At 43.2% G+C, this 25,486-nt stretch overlaps 1 protein-coding gene across 2 annotated transcripts in view; it reads right to left on the bottom strand.

Moving 5' to 3' along the window:
- The window catches only part of SLC1A1 (solute carrier family 1 member 1), a 71,967-nt gene extending 46,485 nt beyond the window's left edge, over window positions 1-25,482 (bottom strand). For both annotated transcript variants that reach the window (XM_080372307.1, XM_080372308.1), the window contains exon 1: window positions 11,451-25,482. In XM_080372307.1, coding sequence (XP_080228433.1) covers window positions 11,451-11,541 — 91 coding nt within the window. In that variant the 5' untranslated portion in view covers window positions 11,542-25,482. The remainder of the gene's footprint in view (window positions 1-11,450) is intronic.
- Between the last annotated feature and the right edge of the window lie 4 nt (window positions 25,483-25,486).

Genomic DNA, 25,486 nt, shown 5'->3' with positions numbered 1-25,486 from the left:
GGTCTCAATATCAAGTTCAACTGGAATTTTCTTCCTGGGAATTAAAATGCACAGGAAAAAATGTGGCCCACTATAAACATATTTCTCATGGTCACCAGCGCTTTTAACATCACACTGATTACTGCAGCCATAAGCAAGCATAGATGGAAGTCTTACAAAATGTTAATTTTTCTACATGAATGCTACTGATACTCCACCAATTCTGGAACGAATTCTTATATGTGTAATTACTTCTAACAACCACAAAACACCCTATAGTAGACAAGGCTGCTACTATATATTAGGATTTTTCCTTTCTTTTCATTTGTCTCTTTCATTTACGGAATGATTTAATTCTGTTTTTTTTTAAAGAGCAATACCTCACTTTTCGTGCTTGCCCTCTTCTTCCTTCCTCAGTTTCAACTACTCCACCTTTCTTCTTGTCCACGCTAAATTGTTTTTGTTTCTTTTCCATCTCCTCTCCTTGCTTTTCCTTCTTGCTCACATTGCTAAGTCAGGTTCTGATTTACACCACAAAAGCAATCCTTTACTTACAGCTCAATGCTATGTACTGCTCAAGGTCCAGATTTCTGCATGCTGGGCAGAAGGGAAGAATTAAGGTGGATAAAACAGTACAATCATGTGTTTTTAATTTTATTTTCTAAGGCAAATAACCCTTTGCAACTGCACATAGTACAGCACACGCTGTACAGCATGGTGTCTACATTTTCTCTCCCAGCAGCCAGACACAGAAAGTGAAAGGTGCAGTCTGGGTCCCTGGGATTGCAATGGATGAAGAGGCCACAGGACAATTCTCTTGTCTGAATCCATATGAAACAACACATGCCTTGACTGCTTGGTGCTACTTTCCCAGGTGGCACACAGTCTTTTTGCAAGCTTGGTAACAGACAGAAAATCCTTCAAAGAAAGGCTGTAAATGCAAACTAAGAGAACTGAGGGGTGAGGGTGAGAAGAACAAGAAAAGAAAAGCAGAACTCAAGAAAATGACTCAAAATGAGCACACCACGAGAAACCTGTTGGCACCCATCTTTCAGGTAGTCTAGCATGAAAAATCAGAGGGAATACAATTGTACGGGGATGACCTATTCTTTGTTGTGTTACCCAGGGAAGGAGGAGCAGGAAGCACTGCGAGGGGATAGCACCTGCAACTGGCTGCACTGCATGTAGCCAGCACTCGATCCATCACATCTGCCAAGCCTTAGGCTTTCTAAGGCCCAGGAGATGATGGCTGTGTGTAGCAATGTGGCAGAACCAGTCTGGCCTTGTATGTGCATCCAGTGAGTGAACCACAGAAATTAAGTAAAATGTGTGTTGGGAGACCATTACGTTGCAGGTTCTGCATTCTGCAAAGCTAACTGTGACATTTGGATATCTGGTGTACACTCATTTATCACAATCTGCCCTACATCTAAAGTATGTATTTTTGCATATTGCTGTTGTTTCTGAAGTGATGTTTCAGGAAAAAGGCAAATTATTTGCATGGGAACAACTACAGGAGTACTATAGTTTTCTTGAAGTACTGTACTGGAGTTCACGACACATATTTGGAAATGAGTAAGAAAAGAAACACAGAACCTGTTCAAACAAGTTCCATGATCTCTGGGCTCATCTGTAGTAGCACACATGAGGAGTGTCACAGATTGTCCCACAACACTGTAAACTCATAAAAATGTGCTGCCCTCTCAGCAGCCTCCTGAGCAACCACACGTGGAGACTATTCACAGTTTTTCAGGGAGCGATGGCTAAATCCTGAAGCCTTTTTTGTATAATTATGTGGGGTCAACACAATTCAGATCTTTAATTTGAAAACTCAGAAAACCTGGGTAGCTAAATCTGTTCAGGACATGCAGTATAATGTGTCTGTAATTACTTGTTTAACGTCATTACCACTGTGGGTTAGATACTTTTCAGAACCTGATCACATCTTTGATAACAAGATGGCATGACACTATGCACCTTTACTTTCTTTACCTTCATTCACAGGTAAAACAACTCACAATTTAGAAACCAGTAACTGAAGTCCACACATAGGCATACCTGGTCCTATTTCTCACTGAAAGAGAATATAAGGCAGGTGAAATCAGTATCTCACTGGCAGGACTCCCTAACGTGTTATTTTCACCCATGAATGACAACAATGACAATGTGTATGGGATGCACAGTGTTAACTGGCAGGGAATTCTCACTCCATCAGTGTGCACGACACCACAGAAACAGCACATCACCTTTAACTCCCACTGACTTTATTATGGGAACGATCCTTAGGAATGAACCATAAAGACAATGAGAAAAAAAATCCTGTGCATATTTCTGGACAAAATTAAAACTGCTTCATAAAATGGTCTGTTCTGAATTACACCATGTCCCTCTCTGTAAACAGCTGTGGTATTTATTTTTCCTGTTTTCATATAATTCCAGCATGTAGAAACTCTTTCTCTGGAGCAAAGATTGTGATTCTGGCTGATACTGATAGACACTGGGGGAATTATAGAAATTTTGCTTTGATACAGCACTGAAGGAAGAAAAAACATGGGCACATCTCATAGTTCAAACCTGATATTGTTTAATTGTACTGCAGCAACACGGCTTGTGCTAATAACAAAGTGATTAAGCTCTTCATAATTTCACAAGGTATGCTGTTCACGTTACAAACTAAAATACAATGACTTCTATCATACTGGTGGGTCTTAACTGGATTATCATTACAGTAGATGACTCATAGGACTGACAAGGCTAACAAAGTTCACTGACTTGATCTGAAACACAATACAAAACATTCAATACAAATATGTCCAATTGCAGCACAGGCAGGCAAGATTTTTGCAGTCTGTGATACAGTCCGAGTCCTCTAGTAATATTTTATAAAACCCATTTTGTTTCTCTGAAGTTTCTGTACTATCACTGGCTATCTCTTAACTACAATGAAATACACAGTGCCAACTACAGAACACTAAAATAGAGGATGTAGAAGAAATTATTACTTATAATAACACTTATAAACTTATTTCAGCTTATTAATTCAGGTGTCTCTGCATTTATTTTAATATTTTTAAATATTATTCATTTTACTGGTTTACACTCTACTTGACAATTAATATTCCTTCCGATAAACATACTGATGTTACTGGGAAAAACAACATTCTTAGAAAACTGCAGGCAACTATTGAGGTAGGATTTAGACTCTCTGGGGTATAATTGTATGGCAACTGATCTTAACTCTGTGGATGCTGGTGGTGTCCAGACTACCAGCTTGCTTACAAAGATACATGAAGAAAAGTTCCCTCAGAAATCTTCCAGAAGAAAGTTCCCAAGTCAGATCTTGGTGTATTGAAAAATCTGTAGTAGGAATGTATTATAGGAAGGTGTGCTCATTCCTCTGCTGCAGTGAGACGCCCCTGTGTCCTCTCTGATTAACCTGTTGACAGTGCAGTAGTTGTAAATTCCTTCACACAAAAGACACACTGTCATCTGACTGCAGTGCGAGGAAAGTTCAGGTGGACAGTGACTCCCTGTGATGGACCTTCAGCAATGAAGGGAAGGCACAAATGGCATTGCCCAGAGGAGGGAAAAACAGCTTCTCCAGTGTGGGGTACTCGCCTTACAGCACGGGTGAAGCCTGCTGCAGCTGACCGAGTCATATAACTCCTGCTGCTTTCGGCGCTGCAGTGGTCTGTATTAGGGCTGGTAACACAGAGCAGCATGTAGCAGTCACTGATAACAGAGAGCAGCCTCTCTGCAATGCAGCCCTGCACAGGACCCACACCACCCTTAATCAAACCAAGGGCAGTTACTTCATTCAGCCAGGAAAAGGGAAATAGTGGCCATTCTCCTGTCACTATGAGTGACCACAGTTCTGCCAGGTGCTGAAGCAGTGCTCCCCCAGAACAACAATGTACTAAGCTGTTTGGTAATTTAACAGTGTCTCCTATTGGACTCTTACTTTCCTCTCATTTATCTAAATATGCTGTAGATAAATTTCATGTGTATGTATCTTCCAAATATTTACCGTATGCAGATGTAACTTCTATCTGAGAAAGCCAGGATAAAAGAATACAACTGAAGGAAAGAAAAAAACTTCTCAATTGCACTTCATCTGTATATGTATCTCAATACACTAGCAAAAACTGCCATACAGAACCTACCTATAGGGACAGCCCATTAACAGAAAAAATACAGACAGGTTTTGCAAAGAATTAATTCCTTGGTTAGTCCTTAATTCTGTTAAGATAAGTTGTACGAGAAATACAAGTTGCCTCTTTCACAGCTTTTCAACAAACTTGGTGACTCAGTAGGTTTGTGAAGTACAGCACTTACAATCTTGAGATAAAGGCCACATTACCAAGATTATATCATAAACTAAGTAATCTGGGGAAAAATACAGCTCTTTCCCAGCAGCTAAACAACCTACATTTCCTCACAAATTTGGATGTGTCCTAGTGAAAGCCCTTGTTCTGCTGGGAAATACCATGTGAAACTCCTTAAGGCTTCAGCAAAAGTGAACTCAAACTGCAACACACAAAGACAGACTGTGGAGTGATGGAAAGAATGAGGAGACTACCTTCTGAAAGGAGATTAAAGAGCTTGGTTTGTCCAACAGGGATGAGTGAGCTAGAAATCCAGAAAATGGTTGAATAGCAGAGAAAGAGCAATGTTTTAACAAACGGATGCATATTGATCCTGAATACACTTAGACTGGAAATTGTAAGGCTTTCAACAATCAGACTGATTTTTATAGCTTCCTAGGAGGATGTGCAGCACAATGAAGCCTATCCAGCATGAGATGTTACAGAAGTTTATGTAAAATGGTGTAACCTGATGCAGCAGTAGACTAGATATGATCACCCAGGAGGTATATTTCTATCCCATATTCCTCTGTCTTACAGTAAAAATGGAATGTAATATGACAACAGTAACATGCCCTTTTTCTTTTGAAGACCTTCCCCATGACCCCTTTCAGCTGCTACTTCTGAAACCACAACCATTCTCCTTCAGCTCACCCATCTGTAACTTGGGAGCCTTCCATAACTACAACCTCTCTGCAGTCATCCAGACACATACAGGTCTTGTTGCTTCCACACGTTTCTAAATCCACTCAGTTTTATAAAACAGTGCTTTCATTTGGACACCTTTTGTCACTCATTTCAGATACTGTCATGTGTCCAGTTCCAGTGTCTAACATTTCACTTACATGGCCTAACATATTACAACACCAATGTCACAATTCTGATGCCACCCAAAAACTTAGAGCTTCTCATTCTTTTCTGTAAAAGCCCACTGGTCTTCTGTTCTCTTTCCACATTTGCCTGGTATCCCAAAGCTATATGAACACGCTTGTGCATCCTACACAGCCCAAGAAATACTAGCTCAATACAGCACATCAGGAAAAATACATTTTCATTTAAGACCCTTAAAAACACGAGAAACTAAAGGGTTGGCAATGGTATAAGAAGCGTGAAAAGCTAGTAATTGGGAATATCTGCCAGATTCTGACCCTTGTTACAGCCTCCATTTTAAACTGTGATGAGAGGAAAGGAACAATGAACAGGACATACCGTTCTAGCTGCCCCCTTGGTGTAAGAACAACAGACAGGACATACTGTTCTAGCTATCCCCTTGCTGGAAGGTTGTTGAGAGGAAAGGACAATACACAGGACACACTTTCTAGCTACACCCTTGCTGAAAGGGCAGTGGAATGATTCTGACTGTAACAAATTGAGATAAGCAGCTGGAAAGGCAATTTAGTGGAAACTAAAGAGACACAGACAGTGACATGCAGAAACATCATTATTCTGAAACTAATGAATATATCAAAGTGTTGAGCCACTCCGCATTTTACTTTCTGTCTTTAAAATTAAATTTAGACATTCTTTCAGAATTGCTGCATTTCACAAACTTCTGAACAGACCCCATCCTGTATCAAACTGTATGCAGTGTAACAGAAAAGAACACACAGACAAGTATCACAACTGTCTAAAGAGGCATAAAAGGCCACTAGTATCATTTATGCAGCTCTAAATCACAACAGCAAGAAACCAGACTCTTCTGTTAAATGTCCATGATACCACAGTTTATTCAGGATGTCTGGTCTTCACATGTTATAAATTTCAAACTAATAAAATGTTATGCTTCAGCATTCAAGAAAGGAATCAGATGTTTGCTTTATAACTATACTTGTCAAAAACTGACAGGGCAATAATTCCTTTGCTTTAGTATATACCCTTTAATTTTTTTCCTGTTGTGAAGAGAAGAGCTCTGGTTTTGCTAGTGTATTTCAAGAGGCAGTAAATCTGTTTCATTGTTTGTAACCTTCTCACTGTATTGTGCAAGCAAAGAGAAATGGTACTGAAGACAGCCTAAACTAAGCTAACAGGCCACTTCTTGGTAAAGGTACAAGGAAGTGGAAATGAAAAACAGTGAAGCTTTACTCCATATCCTGAATGGGCTTTTTAAATTACACTTGTCAAGAGACAGAAACAATTTGCTCGAAACTGAAAGACTTTATATGTTCATGGGGTTTAGAGGCTTCAGGACACATTTGCAAAAAGAAACTTCCTATCCTCAGGAGTATGGTGAGCTCCCTGGATTCAGGGTGGCCTTCCATGTGGTGAGAGGCTGTCAATAGAGTGATAGGTTACTAATTGTTCTGTTGTTATCTTTGCCCTGCAAGACATTCATTCCTGTAAGAATGCACTGGTGAGCTTCCAGTAATGCTAGCATGTGTTGACACTGCTCACATGGATGAATTTTAGAAGGAACTAGTGCTTATAAAAGCAGCTGTCAATTTCCCTGTATCTGATTACAGTGTCCAGCCCTCAGTTAGTAGTTGTGAATGCACTGGACAATTTTTGTTTCCTCTTTTTAATCACAAGCCTGTGAACAAAAAGTGTTCTTATAGGGAGATATTACTAGTTAATACTATAATGTAAAATAATAATTTTCATCAAAACTAAAGAGAATCAATTTTTGACATATGGATTACTGGGGTGACACCATAAAGCACAAAACAGAAGCTCCAGTGGCTGTTCATCACTCATTAAATCCTGGCAAATAGCTATAGCTGCACCACTCAAAGTTTCTGCAAGGTTGGTGTTACAGATAGGAACTATGTATATTTCAATCTTGCTCTCAAGCGCAGAGAGAAAGGGAGGTCTGATGCCAGCCTCAATCTTCCAACAAAGGAACTGCACAAGCAAGGTGCCTCATCCTGCAGAGGCAGGACACACGTCACTTCAGAGGCGCAAAAGCCAGGTATTCGGGCATGCCGGAGATGTCCACCTCCCTCCCTCCCTCAGTCGCTTCACCCCTGCCTCACACCACCGGCTGCCGCTTCCCTGCCCCGCACTCGGCCCGTTCCCCGGGCTGGGCGCAGCCACCTCGGACAGCTCCGCCCGCCACCGCCCCCGGCCCCGCCGCCCCCCGCGCCGCTCCGCAGATCCGAGGCGCACACAAGGGCGCCGAGCGACACCCGTACACCTGAAGAGGAGGACGAAGGAGCAAGTTAACGGCAGCGCACAGCGCTCGTCACGGCCTCACACAGGAACAGCGCTTACACGCCTTCGACGAACACGATTTACGGCTGGCTGGAGAAGGGATACCTGCCATTCACAATCTCCTGTGACTGATGGCTGTATCAGTTTGAAATCGTTCAGCTGTTCATGAAGAGGATGTGAGAAATGCGGTATTTAGTGTCCCACACACGTGCTGTTGAAAGAAAAAGCTTCGAGTGACAGGCAGGCTTACAGGAATCTGAAGTTCTGGATTTGTTTAGGCAGTGACAGACAGACATTCCATTAAGCAACAAGAAAAGAAAAACACTTGTAACCTGCAAATTTATGCAAACTGATTCCCTCAATCATGTTCCCCAGTCACAAAACTATTACAAAAAGGTAATGGTCTAATAGATTACAAAATTTGTGACTACTCAAAAAAATTCCAACCTATTTGTGTTTACTGAGTATGTAAAAGATCTCTGTAGTACAGTGTTCTACTGAAATTCAGTGCCTGAGGCCATACATACTCAAATCACATTTTAATTTCCACTGTAAGAAAAAAGCTGTTGTGCTGAAGAATTGCCCAGGACTACAAGCTATTAGGTTATGACTACCAGACTAATGAATAAGTATTTACACGTCATCAGCCTTTTACCCTCACAACTGGTTTGGTTGCATTGCAGCAGTGATCTCTTGGAGACAAAGTGATGATAAAAAATAGATGCTCTATCAGAATCCTATGAAGTGTGACTTAATCTCTCCCTTTGTAATTGTCCTTTAGACACCTGTTTCAGGATGAGTAAATTTCAGGGATACTTCTGGTTTACTTTGACTTGATTGTGCAAACTGGAAGCAATATAAATTTATTAATGCCTGAAGAAGCACTTGTATTAGGTTGACTTTTAAATTGCTTTTGTTAGCTCATCTGCTTTGGGCTCAATAAGGCCAGCAGAGCAAAAAGATGCAAGATATCCCTCCTTTTGCAGTTACCTACATGAGACTGCTACTATCCTGCCCCTCTTGCCTCCTAGAGAAGGGCAGTGACCCAGGGGAGGCACAGATGAGCCCACATCTCTCCTATACTCATATAGGTGTCACCAGTCAGCACAGCTGACCCACTGCATGCCCTCAGTATACACTGCAAACCAATGAACAATGAACTTGCTCCTCAGGCCCAGTGTTCAGGCAAAGCTATCACTGAAATTATACAAACTGCAAGCCTCAGAATTAGCCCTGAATCTGAAATCCAGTCAGTTTCAGACTCCAAATCTGAGTTCACAGATCTTTAAAACAGGTTGGTGGTCTGAAACACAATCTCACTAAGGGAAGAAAAATACCCTCTTGAGTCTCAAGTTTTGTTTTCTTTTAATAATACATACACTTGTTTCCACCAAAAAGATGTGACATTAATATATTTTGTGTACAGATTTTAAATAATCTCCCCCAACTGCTATAAAAGAAATTCCAATGTTTTTGAGAATGTGACAGGTAAATGATTGGATGCTTCAAATGTAACACACAAAATAATTGCTTCTATCCTTACTCTTCTTAGGAACAATTGCTTGGACTCCTGAGGGGGGTCTGTCTGCTTCTGTATCTTCTTACCAGAGATACACACAAGATGTAATCAAGAGAACTTTTCAAATTACTAAGGGTACTACTAGCAAAGATAAGCAAATCTCACTAGGATGCTGACCACGGCTCTGATAATGATAAGCAAAACCCACGATTCCATATGATACTGCTGGAATATCAGCCACTTTGCAGCACAGCTGGACAGCTTTTACAGTGCGTTGCCACAGCTTGCTGCATTTGGTATTTCCACTCCTCACTCATGCATACTTTTCTGAAAAGTCTAAATGTATTTTCTGCTTTCAAAATGATGCGATACTCTTCTGTCCACAAATGTTACATTGTTCCTCCAAACAAAGTAGATTTATTAATCTCAAAGCAATTTCCCAGTATATATTTTAAAGGAATAAATAAGTAAATTTAATTATGAAGGGTTTGTGGACTCCAGGTATAATAGAAACTTTCCTCAAGCTGTAATGAAAAGACAACATACAATTCAATTGACCCATCCTTTCAAGGGTTTCACTGTTCTCCTTGTGTGCCTTACTTCACCTCCAAGAAATACTGACTATGTAGCAGATACACAGCTACTTGCAAAATACAGTTTGGACCAAAACCGAAGAAATTTTTATCAAAGCTCTCTTCGCTGCGTTACAGAGCTCCCCTGGGTTCTGGACTGTTAGTTACAGTGTAGCAGGCAGAGAAGTCCAAAGACACAGGAGGTATCTGGCTGCCTGTCACCCTCCCACCATGAATTCCCATGTGGCTCTCAGGGAAACCTCATTTCAGATTGATCAGCTTGTAAGATCACATCACACACTTCAGTTTTACCTATGTTCATGGAAGACAATGAGAGGGTAATGTTTCTTAACCACTCCTGTAATTGAGAAGGAAGTATGTCAACTCATAGAAACACACCTGACAGGAGTACGTAAAAACCAACTGTACACACACACACAGACACACATACACTCCTCCAACTGCACAACCAGATTTTCAAAGCAAGCCCTCAGCACTTGGTATACAGAACTCACAAAAATCTTTCCACTTATTGAAGAGGTGAAAAAATCTTTCACATACTGAATGTGTGGAGGAAAACATGCATGTATACATAAGTACACCCCTGATTTCAGCTTGTAAATAGCTTGGTGGAATTCCAAAAAGAGTAATTATCTCCTGAACAAACATGCACAGAAATAGATACGTTCCAGTCAAAATTCAAATCGGCAGAAAAGTAATCTGAAAGAGACCAATCAAGCAGCTAGTGCTGAAAATGAAAGTACTCAAAGCCACACTTCTCTACAGGAGCAATAATGCAAATTAAGCTCTCCCTGCTTAGCATCAGAATAATCACCAGGAGAAAATGAAAAGGGTGTGTGACCAAAATTACATCCTATGGAAAAGTCTCTTTGGCCAAGTCATGTGATGGCTTCTTTTGGCCCTTTTGCCCACCTATATTCTTAATAAGATGGCGTTTGACTCCTTTTGCCCCCAGAAACTGGTCAGCAAGCAGAGAACTCCCCTCTCTTTAGAGTGACACCACTGAAAATCCTGCTGAAACCTGGGTGGCATCGCTGAACTTGGCCAGTTGCCTTGCTTGGCTCAGGCCATCAGAAGCACCCAATGCCACTGCCACCGTTGTCCTGCCCTGCAGCCTCCACCTCTGCGGGGCCGCCAGCAGCACACCAGCCGAAGGTCAGTCCCGAAGCGCATGCCGCGGTCGCCGCAAACGTGGCCGGGGGCACAGCCTGCCTCGGGTCGGCCGGGGGGACCCGCAGCACCCACGCACCAAGGGCGCACCGTGTCCCGGTGCACTGGGCAGGCTTTTCTTAGCACGGTTTTACACTGCTGATCGCCAGACCTTTGTCACACAGGCGGGACGGACGCCCGCAGGGGGGCAGGCCCAGGCGGCCCCGGGCACCCCGCGGCCCGCTGCCGGCCTTACCGCTAGGGGCCGGGGGCCGCTGCGCGCTCACACGCGAAACCCTCTCCGGACCGGCCGCCTCGGCACCGCGCCGCTGCGGACCCGTCCCCCGCGGCCACGGCTACGCGACGCCCCGGAGCACCTCAGCCGGCCTTGCGGGCCGCCGCGGGAGGGCAGCCGGCCCCCTCGCCCGCCGTTAGGGCCGTTAACCTGCCGCGGCACCGGCGGCGGGCGGGACCGGCGAGCGGCGAGGGGACGCGGCTCGCCCCGCACCGCCCGGCCCGCGCCCGCTCCCGCGGCCAAGGAGCGCCCCTCGCTGGCGTCGCCGGGCGCTCCGCTGCGGGGCCCGGTCTGGCGCCGCGCCGGCCTTGCGACGGGCAGGGCTGTAACGTGCCAGGCAAGGCCGGGCGGGGTACGGCGGCGCCGCACTCCCTCTCTGCCGCCCGCCTTCCCCCCACACTCACCCGTCAGCACAGCGGCCACCGTGCTCAGCAGGAGCCAGTTCTTCCTCAGGAAGCCAGGGCAGCCGCATCCTTTCCTGCCCGCCTTCGCCATAGCGGGGGGCGGCGGCGGGGGCGACGGGCCTAGGGAGCTCCACGCCGTGCGGAGCCGAGCCGAGGCGAGCCGAGCCCTGCCCAGCCCAGCCGCGCCGCCCGCCTGCGTGCGCTCCGCACTGCCGCACGCTGCCAGGGGGCCGGCAGCGGTGTCTCACCTCACCTGGCAGGGGACAGCCCGGCCCTCCGCCCGCCCCCGGGCTGCCCGCCCACCGCCCGGCCCACCCCGCCGCGGGCCCGCCGCCTCCCAGCCCCCCGGGCCCGCCGCCGCCGCCCGGCCCGCCCCTCCTCGCCGGCCTCCCCCCGGCGCCCGCCGGCGCGGTGCGGGGCGCACGGTGCCCTCCCGGGGGGCAGGGCAGCCCCTCACCCCTCTGACACCAGCGGGTGGTGTGGGGGCCCGCACCTCAGGCAGAGGAGTTGTTCCTGGGTGGTGTTGGTGGCTGCTGGAAAGCCACCAGTGGTTGGGCTGGGGATCATCTCTGGTTAAATATTAAGGGGACATACCCTGCCCTCTACTCCTGGTGGGAAAGCTGGGGGTGGAGAGTACAGAAATGGTTTGTAGGATTTCCTGGTGGGGGTTTATCCCGTTAAATTTAAATACCAAAACTGTGAAGATTCATTTATTTCCCTTTGCAACTCCTTGGCACTGGTCTCCTTCCCCCTCCCCACCCATAAGCACGGTTAAGGTGTGTGTAACATTGCGACTCGATTCCCTGTGGGATTTTGGCAGGGCCCTCAGTATCTGTTTATAACCTTGTTGATTACGATTTTCAAACTTGGAGATCAACTGGTAAATGTAAGGGGGTATGTGTGTGGTTTGAGACTGCTGTTGTCCTGCTGAATGACATGAAGGAGAGTGCAGAACGAAAGTCTGTCTTATTTAATTACACTTCACACCATCCGTTCAAAAATGTACACTAGTGAGGTCTGCATGGTTTCTGTCTCTGATGACTGGGTAACTCAGGCCTGGGGCTGATCAGCAAAAAACACAGCTGAAACCTTGTCACATGGACCTGGCTGTTCTGGGTGGCAGTCTGGGGAAAGATACAAATACTGACTTGCTGAGGCAGGGAAGAGCACTGAAATCCACCTGGATGAGGAGCAAGAGCCATCATCTATCCCAAGTGTTAAAACCTGGAGCCAGCTGCATAAATTTATATAAAGACTTCTAAAAAAGTGGCCTTATTTTTCAAATGTGTTAGGCAACTGCAGTAATTTGTCTGCATCTGTCACCATCAGGAGAATTTAATTAAAAAAATAAAAGGAAGCCTAGTGGTTAGAAAGGAAGCAGATGAATAAGCATCATATTAGTTTAATTAAATCATAAAAGGTTTTAGACCACTTAAAAGGAAAGCTGGCATGCTACCATGTTACAAAGCCACAGAAAAAGCAACCCAAAAATAATTAATTGAAAGAAACAGTAAGAAACACCGTGACTATGTCCAGACTTTGGAATAGAAATGTGGCAGTGTAAGTGGCGTTGAAGAGGCAGAGGAAGAAAAAGGCGCACATAGTTTCAGGATGGGCAGGATCAGGCTTACCCTGTGCAGAAGAGCTCTAGGCTTAATTCTCACTGCCAAAGTGAGATTTTTTATTTTCTCCCACATATATTGGGAATGTCAGATGTTGCTTTCAGTAGGTAAATGGTCTGATTTGTCCCAGGAGGTGGTCAGGTGGTGTGTCTCTGGACAGTAACAACAAAACCAGTGGCAAGACAACTTCAGAGTTTAGGCCTTCCTTTAGTTTTCTGTCTATTCACTTTCTCATGCATCCCTTCCAGCAACTTAGTCTGCTTTTCTTTTGAGCTGTTTTGGTGAGCTAGAGGTGATAACTGCAACACGACGGTTCCTGATAACTAGCTAAAATAAAGTTAGAGTTCTTCCTCCATGGAGTTTCCATCATTTGTGTGTTTCTCTTAATGCTGTAAGTATCCTTTTTTCACATTTAGGATTTGATAGTCCCTTTCTGGAGGAGCTAGAATTGTCTGCAGCACTCTTAGCACAAAATAAATGTTCTCCTACTGGTACAAAGCAATGTGACTGTAGCTGATATATGCCCTCCTGGAGCTTGCAATATTTTAAAGGAGTTGTGCAACCTCAGAAAAAACATAATACAGTTATGCTATAAAATTTGTGAAAGCTAAAGACATAGGTTATTTCCATATTCTGCAACAGTAGAACAATATATATTGACTTGTATTGAAGACCTTCACATATTTTTGTTTCCTGTCCAAGTACAAAGTTTCTGCTCTTTTCTGCTAGTGTTTTGTCCCTACAAATATTTAAGAAAAAAAGCATTCCAAAATTCTGGGTTTTTTTCTTAGTAAGTTGTCTTTCTTTTTTTCACTTCATCAACTGTAATTCCATGGATGTGACCTTGAAAAAAGAAGTTGACAGCTTATGGCATCCATAGAAACTTAAAGAAGCATTTTTAAAAAGACTTAGGCAGGTGAAATAGAGATGTTTTAAACATCCTGATGAGCAAGCTGGTTTTAATTTGATCTTCCTATTATAGAATGACAGACGTTGGCTTTGATCCTGGAGGTAGAGTCAAGCTGGCAGTTTCTGTATGGGGAGCTATAAAAAAAACCAACCTGTAATAACAGTGTCCCAATAAAATGGAAAAGAATTAAAGGTAGCCCAAGACCGTGGATCATTCTTGAAATGTTGAAGTTATTTTAAAAATGAACTCAGCTATGAAAAAAGACCAGAGGAACTAACAGTTTGGGGGACTAGCTGCCTGTACAGCTACAAAGCACAGCGGCTGAGTAAACAAAAATCTAAATTCTGTTTAAACCATTTTTAGATTTGTGCCATTTTGAAACATCTTGGGATAACTATGAAATTAATAGAATGCACGTGTGAAAAAACATCAATACACTTCATGTGTATAGAGGATAGGAATGCATTGTTTAGCTATACTGCTCACTGTCACAAAGTTCTCAGATCATATCATGGGTAAGATAGCATTGTGTGACAATACGGTTTTATTTTTTGTGTTTAAGAATTTTTTTAATGTTAATGAATCATACAGAGAAATCAGTCTTGAAGATCTGAACATTTGCCTGGGAAAAAATGACATGCATTTACATACATGATTTTTTTTCTTGAAGGCTAAGCTAATCCAGGTTACTTTGTTGCAGACCTAGGATCATACATAAATACATAAACAACTAACACATTGACAAGTTATTGCCCCATGGTGACCTGATAGGTACGTAGGCCTGTGTCTCAACATTCATTTCTGATCTGTAGTGCTGTCTTAACAACATTTTAAGTGAATTTCTTAGGAACATAGCTAGTAATTTCACTGGCTAGGAATATTTTCTGCTGAGGCATTTGAGTGTTTCAGTGCTGGGAGAGGCAGAGCTCCTACAGGAACATGTACAGTACAGTGTAGTGCACAGTGTAGCAAGTGGGAGCTTGCTTCTTCATACTCCTTAAAATATATCTTCAGAGATGGTAGTTAAGAGAGGAAAAACCAATTGAGTTTTACTCATTTAGTCCTTCATCTTTTTATACCTAGGTCAGCCTATTATTGTCATTTGTATAAGCTTTCATGACAGTTGATTTGCTCCATAGAAAACTAATTAAGTGACTTTTCCTTATAGTTTATGGTAACCATATGTAAGAAATTACATCACAGAGAATTGCTGAAACTGTGGGTATTGCATTTTTAAAATGTTTTGGTAAAACAACAGTATTTAGCAAAAAAAAAGGTGCTAATAATTCACCTAGAATGCAGATAGAATAATTGAGTTTGCCTTTTTTGTTTCAGGCTAGTCCACCAGATGAGAAGCTTGCAACTGTCTTTTAATACCATGAAGCCAGGGAGCACATACAAAATTTCAAATCACAGAGTGATCAATTCCTGTCTAATATATCTCATCTTAATAAGAAAATTATCTAATAAAAAGGATGGAATTTCTAAGTACTGTGAATATTTCCAGCTGTCATCCTTTGGCACTGGACCATGTTGCTATACTGGCTTCTTTTATCATTAAAGTAACCAAAATTCTTTTGTCTTTGGAATACAGTAAGTTGATGAGTAAAATCTTTATGGAGTTAACTAAGCATGAGCCATCAAGACAATGCTTTTATCTCTGAATTCCAGAATTAGGCTATTAGCAAAGTTGCCTTGCTTTCATTCTACTCTTTAGCTTTCTAGCCCAATATGAAGGCTGAAATTAGAGATGGAAATTAAAAGTGTGATTCTGGATGCAGTTCAGTGAAGAGCCAAGTGAGGCTCCAGGAAATGCACATTCTTATGTGTGTAAGAATACTGTAACTAAGCACCCAAAATTGCTGGATTTTTCTTTATAGCCTGGAACCTGTGCCTCCTGACATCTGACCTTGAAGCTTAACTGCCATATACACTATGTAATATAGCTGGATAAGCCAAAAGAAGAATATTCTGGTGCTGAGCTGACCTGTAAAATAAATAAACAAGACCTCTTTGACAGGTGCTCTGACTGTCCCCAGGGGAAGAGCTGAAGGGGTGCTGGGTTTTATTTTTGGAGCGGATGTTGGTTTTATGGCAGTAATGTCTTTGCACAGAGATCCTGTTTAACCCAGTGTAGGTAGATAAGCTACCAGATCCTTATTGGTGTATTTAACTAATCCAACACACTCCATTAATTTTGAAGGCAGATCTATTTCTATGGTTCTGAATACACAGAGGGATCCTTGTTACCTACCTATAACTTCCAGTAAGACTAGCAGTAGATGCTTTATCTTCTGTTTGCATAGTTTTTTCTACTGTCTTACCAAAGACACTCTAAACCTTACAAAATCAGCCATTCTTCTCTGTATTTTCCTCAAATGAGATTTTTCAAGATTGTTGAGTTATTGGTCAAAATTTATTAATTGTAAGTAAAACAGTCTGGATTTGGCCTAAAATAAAGAAGGAGGGGGTTTTTTTTCTTTCTTTCTTTCTTTTTTTTTTTTTTAATTAAATGAAATCCTGTGCCAAATCAATGGGATTTATTAACTTTATTAGAGCCATTCCAAAGTTGGATCCAACTTTGTTGGATCACAACTGGGAGGAAGATGACCACTACAGATGGGATTTTTATTTGCTGGTTTATGGTCCTCTAATGCTGAATACCTTGTTCATACCAAACCCCAGTTTTGTTCCACCTCAACTAAATATCAGTGTTTTATCAGCCGTGTTTCACTGCGAAATCAGAACAACCCACCTGTGTTCAACTAATGTAAAAGAGTAATGATGAAAACTATGAGATTTCCTTGGTAATGATGCACTTGTAACACTTTCAAAACCTGGAACATTATGTTCTAGATCACTTCTATTTTTTTCTAAGTTGTGTTTCTGGTCCCATTAAGAATACTGTGAATGTTGTCACAGATTTTGATGAAAGCTGGAAGAGACCATGCCCTGTGATAATTAAAGGAATTTGTATCAGTGAGAAATGTTTTGATTTTTTTTCTTGTTTTAAGTAGTGTAAACATTTCATACAATGCTTATACATTTGCCTGGCTGCAGACCTTTTATGTTATAAGAAAGGAAACAGTGTGGGAAGGTGGCATAAAAGTGTTTCACAAACGGAGATCTAAGCGGTAGGCATCTACCATTTAGAGAGGGTTGAAGGAAAGGCATGCTCTGAAAGTCATCAAGGGTAGATACATTTGATACATCTGAAAGTCCAACAGTTTTCATTTGCCTAGAAAGTATGATGACATAGCTGTGAAGTGATCATGAGCCAGCAGCTTTGTAAATCCAGGTTCATATTGTGGTAATGATTTTAAAAATGGTTCTTCCTTTTTTTAAAAATCGTTCAGCCAATTAGGTGTTCATGGAAAGAGGTAGACCAACATGATCACAAACAGTTTTCCTTCCTAATTACACAAAATGTCAAGGATGGCTATGAACAATACATATTTCTCACCGCACTCTTCTTTAGCCTCATGTGAGAAGTTCTGCTAGTAAAAATAAAGTAATTGATTTTGCATGATGATTAAAAATTTCTGAGTTTCTTCAAGGCATTTAAAAATGCTTGGCAGATAATATCAGCATGCCAAGGATGAGATTTGTGTGGAAGGGTGATGTCTTCATGGGCAAACTTGTATTCAGTAACCAATTGTAAAATGTTCATAGAAATCCATAAAGATTCTGTCCTCAACTGATGGGTGGGTCCAGATTTGAGTAAGACAAGGTCAGACAGAGAAGATACGTACATCTGGAATGGAGGCCAACCTTTTGACATCTGCAATAGCTTGCCACCTGCTGACTCAGAAATGTACACTTTCTTGCTTCAGGCAAATGACTAACAGGAATTTGAACTGCCCCTAACCCATGTTTCCAAGACTTTTGGGCCATGGATCAGGCATTATTGTTTGAAGATGTGACTTGCTATTGGCTGTTGCAAAGTAAGAAAGATATTTAATATTGATGTTTGGCACACCAATACCTGCAAGGCATCTCCACCTAAAAGCAAGAGCTACTTCACAGCAGCATTGGCGTCTGACCTCCAGGAACATGTTGAGAAGGCTGGATACTCACTGTACCCATAAATAGCTATTTCCATCCTGAAAAACTGAGAGGTAAAAGTATGTTGAACCAATACCATTCTATTAGTAGAATAATAAATTATTTCCCAAATGAAGATGATGATATTGACTTGCCATATTGGAGTAACATTGTTTTATCTCCATAGTGTGCAAAGTGCATATGCATTAATACATGGGCAAAGTGAACAAAGGGCAAAATACAGGATAATATTCTACTGCTGCTCCAGCAGTTCTGCAGAATGACTCAATATGTGATATATCATACATGTAGCTACTGTAATACATATGTAATTACAAAATTACTGATTCTTGCAGACAGCTGCTCTTTACCACTCTTCACAAATGGAATAAATGGAATTGAAGGGCTCTGTTCACCCACACACCATTTGGAGACTTATTGTAATTAAGACATAATGAAGCAGAACACTTTATTGACAGAAGATAATGAGAGTAAATGACCCAATGATTTTAAGGCTCAAGTCTCCTGGTAACACATTGAAATGAATGAGCGGGTACACTAATTTGGAGAATGCTGAGCATGTTCAAGGAAATAGGTTAACTTACATACCCAAAGATCTGGAGGGTAAAGTGGAGAAAAGCATTCAGAATTATTGGCTATTCAATCCTCAAAAATGAGTTAGATGCAGATAATTTGAGCTTTTTGGCTTATTTCAAGAACCTGAAAATGTTTGGTGCCCTTGACATCCTTTCTAGCCAAAGCTGAACAATCATTGCATTGCCAATTTGTCACCAGGAATTTTATCACAAGATTCAGAGTATTAGCAGGCTGTGTCTAAGCCTCAGCATTTTTAGTTGCCTGAACACATTAGAATATTAATATCTAGTTGTAAACTAAGATTCTAGCCCAAAAGGATGTGAAGAAAAAATTGAAAGATATAATGGTAATGCACTGTAAACACTTTGCCAGAAATAGACATATAATGCACATCAACGTCTGGCTTTGTGGTTGGTTTTTGGCTTCTGTGACAACAGAAAACTCGTTGACTATAGCCTGTTTGGAGGGATGGAATCCATCTGTCTAAAAGAGTCACAGGAACCTTCGGCAGCAGTCTGGCCAGCTTGATGAGGTGGGCTTTATACTGAAGGACTTGGTGTCCAATGTGGCAATGCTCACGCCATCACATCCAACTGTGGAATAAGCCGTCCCAACCACAGCAGCAATATTTGTGCCTTAGCTGTCTCCCACGATGAGTGCCAGGTGGCCAGCCACCTCAATGGTGCGTGTGGCTGTGGTGGATCCTCTTGCACCCCTCCTGGGCAACAGGCGTGCTTGATGGCCTCTCTGAAATGCCTGTACACCAATGCACGCAGCATGGGGAATAAACAGAAAGAATGAGAGATCTGTGTGTGGTCACAGGGCCATGACCCCACTGCGATTACAGAGGCGTGGTGGGATAGCTCGCATGACTGCAATGCTGTCATGGATGGCTGGGTGCTTTTCAGGAAAGACAGGCCAGCAAGGCGAGGTGGTGGAATTGCTCTTTATGTGAGGGAGCACCTGTCGTATCGAGCTCTCCCTAAGGATGGGTGCAGAACAGGTCAAGAGCTTATGAGTAAAGATTAACATGGGGGACACTGTCAGGGGCCACCTGACCAGGAAGAGGAAGTCAATGAGGCTGCCTACAGACAACTGGAGGTTGTCTCCTGGTCAGCTGGCCCTGGGTCTCATGGGGGACTTCAACCACCCTGATATCTGTTGGAAAGGCAACACAGCCAGGCACACAGTCTAGGAGGTTCCTGCAGAACATTGATGATAACCTTTTGATGCAGGTGGTGGAGGAACCAATGAGGCAAGGCATGCTCCTGGACTTTGTCTTCACAAACAAAGGTTGGGGATGTGAAGGCTGGGAGCAGCCTTGGCTGCAGTGACCACAAGAGTTCAGGATCCTGCACGAAGGAAGCAGGACAACAGGCAGGATTCCAATCAGGAGAGCTAACTTTGGCCTCTTCAAGAACCTGCTTGGAGGAATCCCATGGGTTAGGGCTCTAGAAGGTAAAGGGGTCCAAGACAGCTAGTGAATATTCAAGCATCACTTCCTCCAAGCTCAAGATTGGTGCACCCCTATGAGTAAGAAATCAAGCAAAGGGGGAAGGAGACCTGCATGGATGAGCAAGGAGCTTCTGGCAAACCTCAAATGGAAGAAGGAGTTTTACAGGATGTGGAAAAAGGGACAGGCCACTTGGGAGGAATAGAGGGATGTTGTCAGAACATGCAGGAAGGCATTGAGGAAGGCTAAAGTCCATTTGGAATTAAAGTACAACAAGAAGGGCATCTTCAAGTACATCAGCAGGAAAAGAATGACTAGGGAAAATGCAGACCCACTGCTAGATGAGATGGGTGCCCTGGTGACAAAGGACACAGAGAAGGTAGAGTTACTGAATGACTTCTTTGCTTCAGTCTTCACTGCCAAGGCCAGCCATCAGGTTTCCCAGACCCTGGAGGCAAGAGAGGGTGACCAAAGAAAGGAAGACTTTCTCCTGGTTGAAGAGGATGACGTTAGAGATCACTTAAGAAAACCTGACACCCACAAATCCATATGCCCTGATGGGCTGCAGCCCCAAATGCTGAAAGACCTGGCAGGTTATTGCTAAGCCACTCTCCATCATCTTTGAAAGGTCATGGAGAACAGGAGAGGTGCCTGAGGACTGGAGGAAAGCCAGTGTCACTCCAGTCTTCAAAAAGAACAAGAAGGGGGACACCCAGGAAACTATAGGCTGGTCAGCCTCACCTCCATCCCCAGAATGGTGATGAGATCATCCTGGAGGTCATCTCTAACATTTGAAGGAAAAGGAGGCTATCAGTAGTCAGCATGGATTCACCAAGGGGAAGTCATGCCTGACCAACCTGATACCCTTCTGTGATGGAGTGACTGGCTGGGCAGACGAGGGGAGAGCAGTGGATGTTGCCTACCTTGACCTCAGCAAGGCTTCTGACACTGTCTCCCACAGCAGCCTCCCAGGTAAGCTCAGGAGTGTGGGTCAGGTGAGCGGACAGAGAGGTGGGTTGAGAACTGGCTGGACGGCAGAGCCCGGGGGGCTGTGATCAGCGGCGCAGAGCCTGGCTGGAGGCTGAGGCCAGCGCTGTGCCCGGGGTCAGTGCTGCTCCAGTCCTCTTCAACTCGCTCATCAGGGACCTGGACGCAGGCACAGAGTGCACCCTCAGCCAGTTTGCTGGTGACACTAAACTGGGAGCAGTGGCTGATACCCCAGCAGGCTGCGCTGCCATTCAGCAGGACCGGGACAGGCTGGAGAGCTGGGTGGAGAGGAACCTCATGAAGTTCAACAAGGGCAAGTGTAGGGTCCTGCACCTGGGGAGGAACAACCCCACGCACCAGCACAGGCTGGGGCTGACCTGCTGGAAGGAAGCACTGTGGAGAAGGACCTGGGAGTTCTAGTGAACAGCAAGTTGCCCATGAGCCAGCAGTGTGCCCTGGTGGCCAAGGTGACCAGTGGGACCCTGGAGTGCATGAGGAGGACCATGGCCAGCAGAGGCAGGGAGCTGATCCTCCCACTCTGCTCTGCCGCGGTGAGGCTGCATCTGGAGTGCTGTGTCCAGTTCTGGGCTCCTCAGTTCAAGAGAGACAGGGAGCTACTGGAGATGGTCCAGCAGAGGCTACAAACATGATGAGGGGACTGGAGTGTCTCCCTTATGAGGAAAGGCTGAGAGAGCTGGGCCTCTTTAGCCTGGAGAAGACTGAGAGAGGATCTTATCAGTGTCTACAAATGTCTTAAGGGCAAGTGTCAAGAGGATGGGGCCAGGCTCTTTTCAGTGGTACCCAGTGACAGGACAAGGGGCAATGGGCACAAACTGAAACACAAAAAGTGAATATGAGGAAGAACTTGTTTCATTTGAAGGTGACAGAGCACTGGAACAGCCTGCCCAGAGAGGTGGTGGAGTTCCTTCTCTGGAGACATTCAAAACCTGCCTGGATGCAGTCCTGAACAACCTGCTCTAGATGAATAGATAAACCTGCTTTAGCAGAGGGTTTGGACTAGACGTTCTCCCCAGATGTCTCTTCCAGCTCTGACTGTTCTGTGATTCTGTGAAGGCAAGCAGAACTCATCTTTTATAATTTTTTAAAATCTCATGATGTTTAAGCCAGCCTCCCCATTTTCTATGGAATCACAATTTTTTAACACTTTTGGTTGGCAGTCCTGTTCTGTACACATCTGGAGAACTGTAGTTATTCTTGACAGTCTTATGTTGTAGACAGTAAAGACTTTGTGAAAGGGACATCACTTCAATCTGTATTTAAGTATTGCTTTTTCTAATACAGTCCTGCTCCACAGCTGCATCTTGGTGCACTTTCAGAACAACAACAACAGCAACAATAATAATAATAATAATAATAATAATAATAATAATAATAATAATATTTACTACTACTACTACTACTACTGCTACTACTACTACATCCTCTAACTAATAATGAGGGGAAGTCCATTTGCAGTGGCCTCTGTGTCCCAAATACCTTACCTATTCAGCATTATCAACATAAGAAACTGATGAGGTGGATAGGAAACCCTAATTGCTGAAATGATTTTGCAGATATTATTTGTCTTTGAAAGGGGTGATAATGTTGTTTTCTGGCAGACAGTTTGGCCTGCAGTACGGGGGAAAATATGTAACTTGCACTGCTATTAGACATAGTACTGACTAATGTCTGTGGCATAGACAAGTACTGACTAATGGCAGAGGTCAGGAAATCAGTACATGAAGGTGGATTTGCAGAAAAATTGGAGAGCAGCAGAATAAAAATGATGCTGAATTCATCCAGGAGTACTGAAATTCTAGCTTGACTAGCAAAATCATGTTGAAATTCAATGCATATTATTTCCTTTTTTGTCTGGGAAAATATATACCTGTAATGGCCCAATTGCAACAGACAGAAAATTAGGAGATTTCAGAAAAATTGTGTAATTTGGTTCTGACAATAAACTTCTGCAGCATACTCAGCAGTACACTTGAGGCTGGGGTTACTATGGATCCTCGAAATTTAGGATAAACATAGGTGGAGTGTAAGATGTTGCATTGGAACTGTGCCATTGAGTCATACCTGCCTGTTTGTGGTTTTCAGAAAGACTAGAAAACAAAGTAGGTCTAGAAGGATTAGTAAAACAGTGCAAAAATTTGAAGTGTTACCTGCCAGTCAGGGTCACACAGGAATTGGAAGCAGCATCCCTATCTAATAGGGCTACATGAGTGAAAAACAGAGAAGCCATTTTTCTTTTCTTTTGTTACTGGGGCAAATTATAGGGGAGGTCTAAAGCAGATTTTTCCTTTGACATTTCCTCATTAAAAATATTTTTGTGACCCTATCTTATCCGATGACCGATATTCACAAGTATTACACCTTCACACCATACCATCGAGCTCCAGGGTATGACCACGGCTCTGGAAATGGCAGGGAACCGTGCACGGCAGAAAGAAGGAAGGTGGACGAGAAGCAGCAGCAGATCAGCTTTTCTGTCTTAAGAAAAGACCTCTGCCCTCCTCTAAAACATAGAGACTTCAGAGACTTTTGGAAGACTCTATATACCCTCCCAAAACTATGAAGGATTGCTAATGGAAGATAAAACTGACCCCTACAGCTTTCATTCTCCATGCTTTTAAACTTCTTCTGAGAAAGAATTTCTGCAAGAGCTGGGGGGCAAAAGCTGGCAAAGCATGTATCACCCCAGGAGGAACAGGGTGGCCACCTCATGTTAGCATGCCTCCACAAACTTAGGTGAAGGGATGGCTGACAAATTACAGCCCTCCCGGAACTGCGATGAAATGAACACCAGTAGGTGTAGCTGTAAGGGAATAGCTGGTATTTGAAAAATTCCTGTGGTTTGAAGGCAATATTATTTTGAGATTTGAAGTTTAGACTTTGGGCATTGGTTCAGCTGCACTGAAAGTCACAGGCCAAATTTTCATGGTTGCCTTAAATGGCCAAGCATCTGTCTCAGTGCATTAACTGCAGAAAAAGCCTGCTAGCAACAAGGAAGAGAAATGAATGCAGTGCAGTGCAGAGGAGCCAGCTGAATGCTCCGTCAGTGTGGTAAGTAAATCTTACACACAGCTGTTAGTATACATGAGACTATATTTTAGTGCAAGTTATGCAGGCAGTTTGTACACTGGTATGGTCATTGTTTCAGTATCATGTGAGGGATATTGTTGATAGTAGTTCACAGGACACATGTGACTTGCTGTCGTTCTTAGTGCCTTCTTTTCTACCTTGTAACTATTTCAATCCTGTTTACACCTTCAGTGCTTCAGTTCTTAGGCCTGTGAAATGAGGATGATGATGCTTACTTCTCACCAGAGGTCCACCTAACACTCAGTAAGGGAACAGTGCCGTACAGGGGTAGGTATTTCTACTTTATTAGTGATGGTAGTCAAAGGAGAAGTCTCCAGGCTTTGCCTTCATCTACCTGGTAATTAGCTGCTAAGAAATGCTTTAGCTAGACATCAGTAAACTACAAAGTAGGAGATAGAAAGAAAAACATAACAAGTTTCCTTTTTATTTTTTTAAGTGTTAAAATACAAGTTTTTTAACCATGTTGTCACGGAAATGCTGCTGGGCTTGAAGCAGCTGAATTTTCCAGCCGGCCAAAAACTTGTAGTCACCAGCAGGAACCTCACCACAGGACTTCAACCTGTGTTTTTAGCAACATTTATAATTACATATATTCATGGCAGTTTAAGCAAATTTTCACAGTTCTGACAGAAATGTCCTCTAAGAATGAACAAATATTTCTGGAAACAGCCTTTAGAAAGGCAAAACTCTTCTGAGAAGGAGCAGTGGGATCTCTTTGTCATCCTAGAGGACACAAAGTCCCTCCATGCATCAGGACTTAACTGCAGTCCAGCAAATATGCATGGTAAGGTTTTCAACTGACTGAAATTCAGAAGTATTTTAACAAGTGAGCAGCTTATTTTGTCCTGTGTTAGCAAAAGGACTGCATGAAAGTGACCCCACACTGCTGCTCAGCGTCAGTTCAGAAGCTAGTTCAGAAGCCTGCAGAGGATGGCTCTTTCCCATGACAGCAGCAGAAAGTATTCAAGAAGCTCTTTGCACATTTTCCTTTATATGTATATAAATTCATACGTGTGTGTATATATGTGTGTGTGTATGCTGCAGTGAACATTGAACTCTGCCTCCCTCTCCCTGCTCTAGCCCAATTTGTGAGGAGACCTCTGTGCCAGCCTGTCCCTCTACTTTTGCCCTCTTTTCACCTGCTATAGAACAGAGTTCTTAAGAACATATTCTTTGTTAAAGTGGGAGTCACATCACAGGAACCATTTCATTGTATAGTCCTCTAAGGTCAGCTGATACTGGGGAACTCCTTTTCGTTCAGTGTGTCTGTGGGGTATTCCAGTTGCATCAGTTTAAAGAAATATTGATTAACCTT

The sequence above is a fragment of the Falco punctatus genome (assembly GCF_963210335.1).
Source record: "Falco punctatus genome assembly, chromosome: Z".
Lineage (NCBI taxonomy): Eukaryota > Metazoa > Chordata > Aves > Falconiformes > Falconidae > Falco > Falco punctatus.
This window is presented reverse-complemented; position numbering and strand designations above follow the sequence as displayed.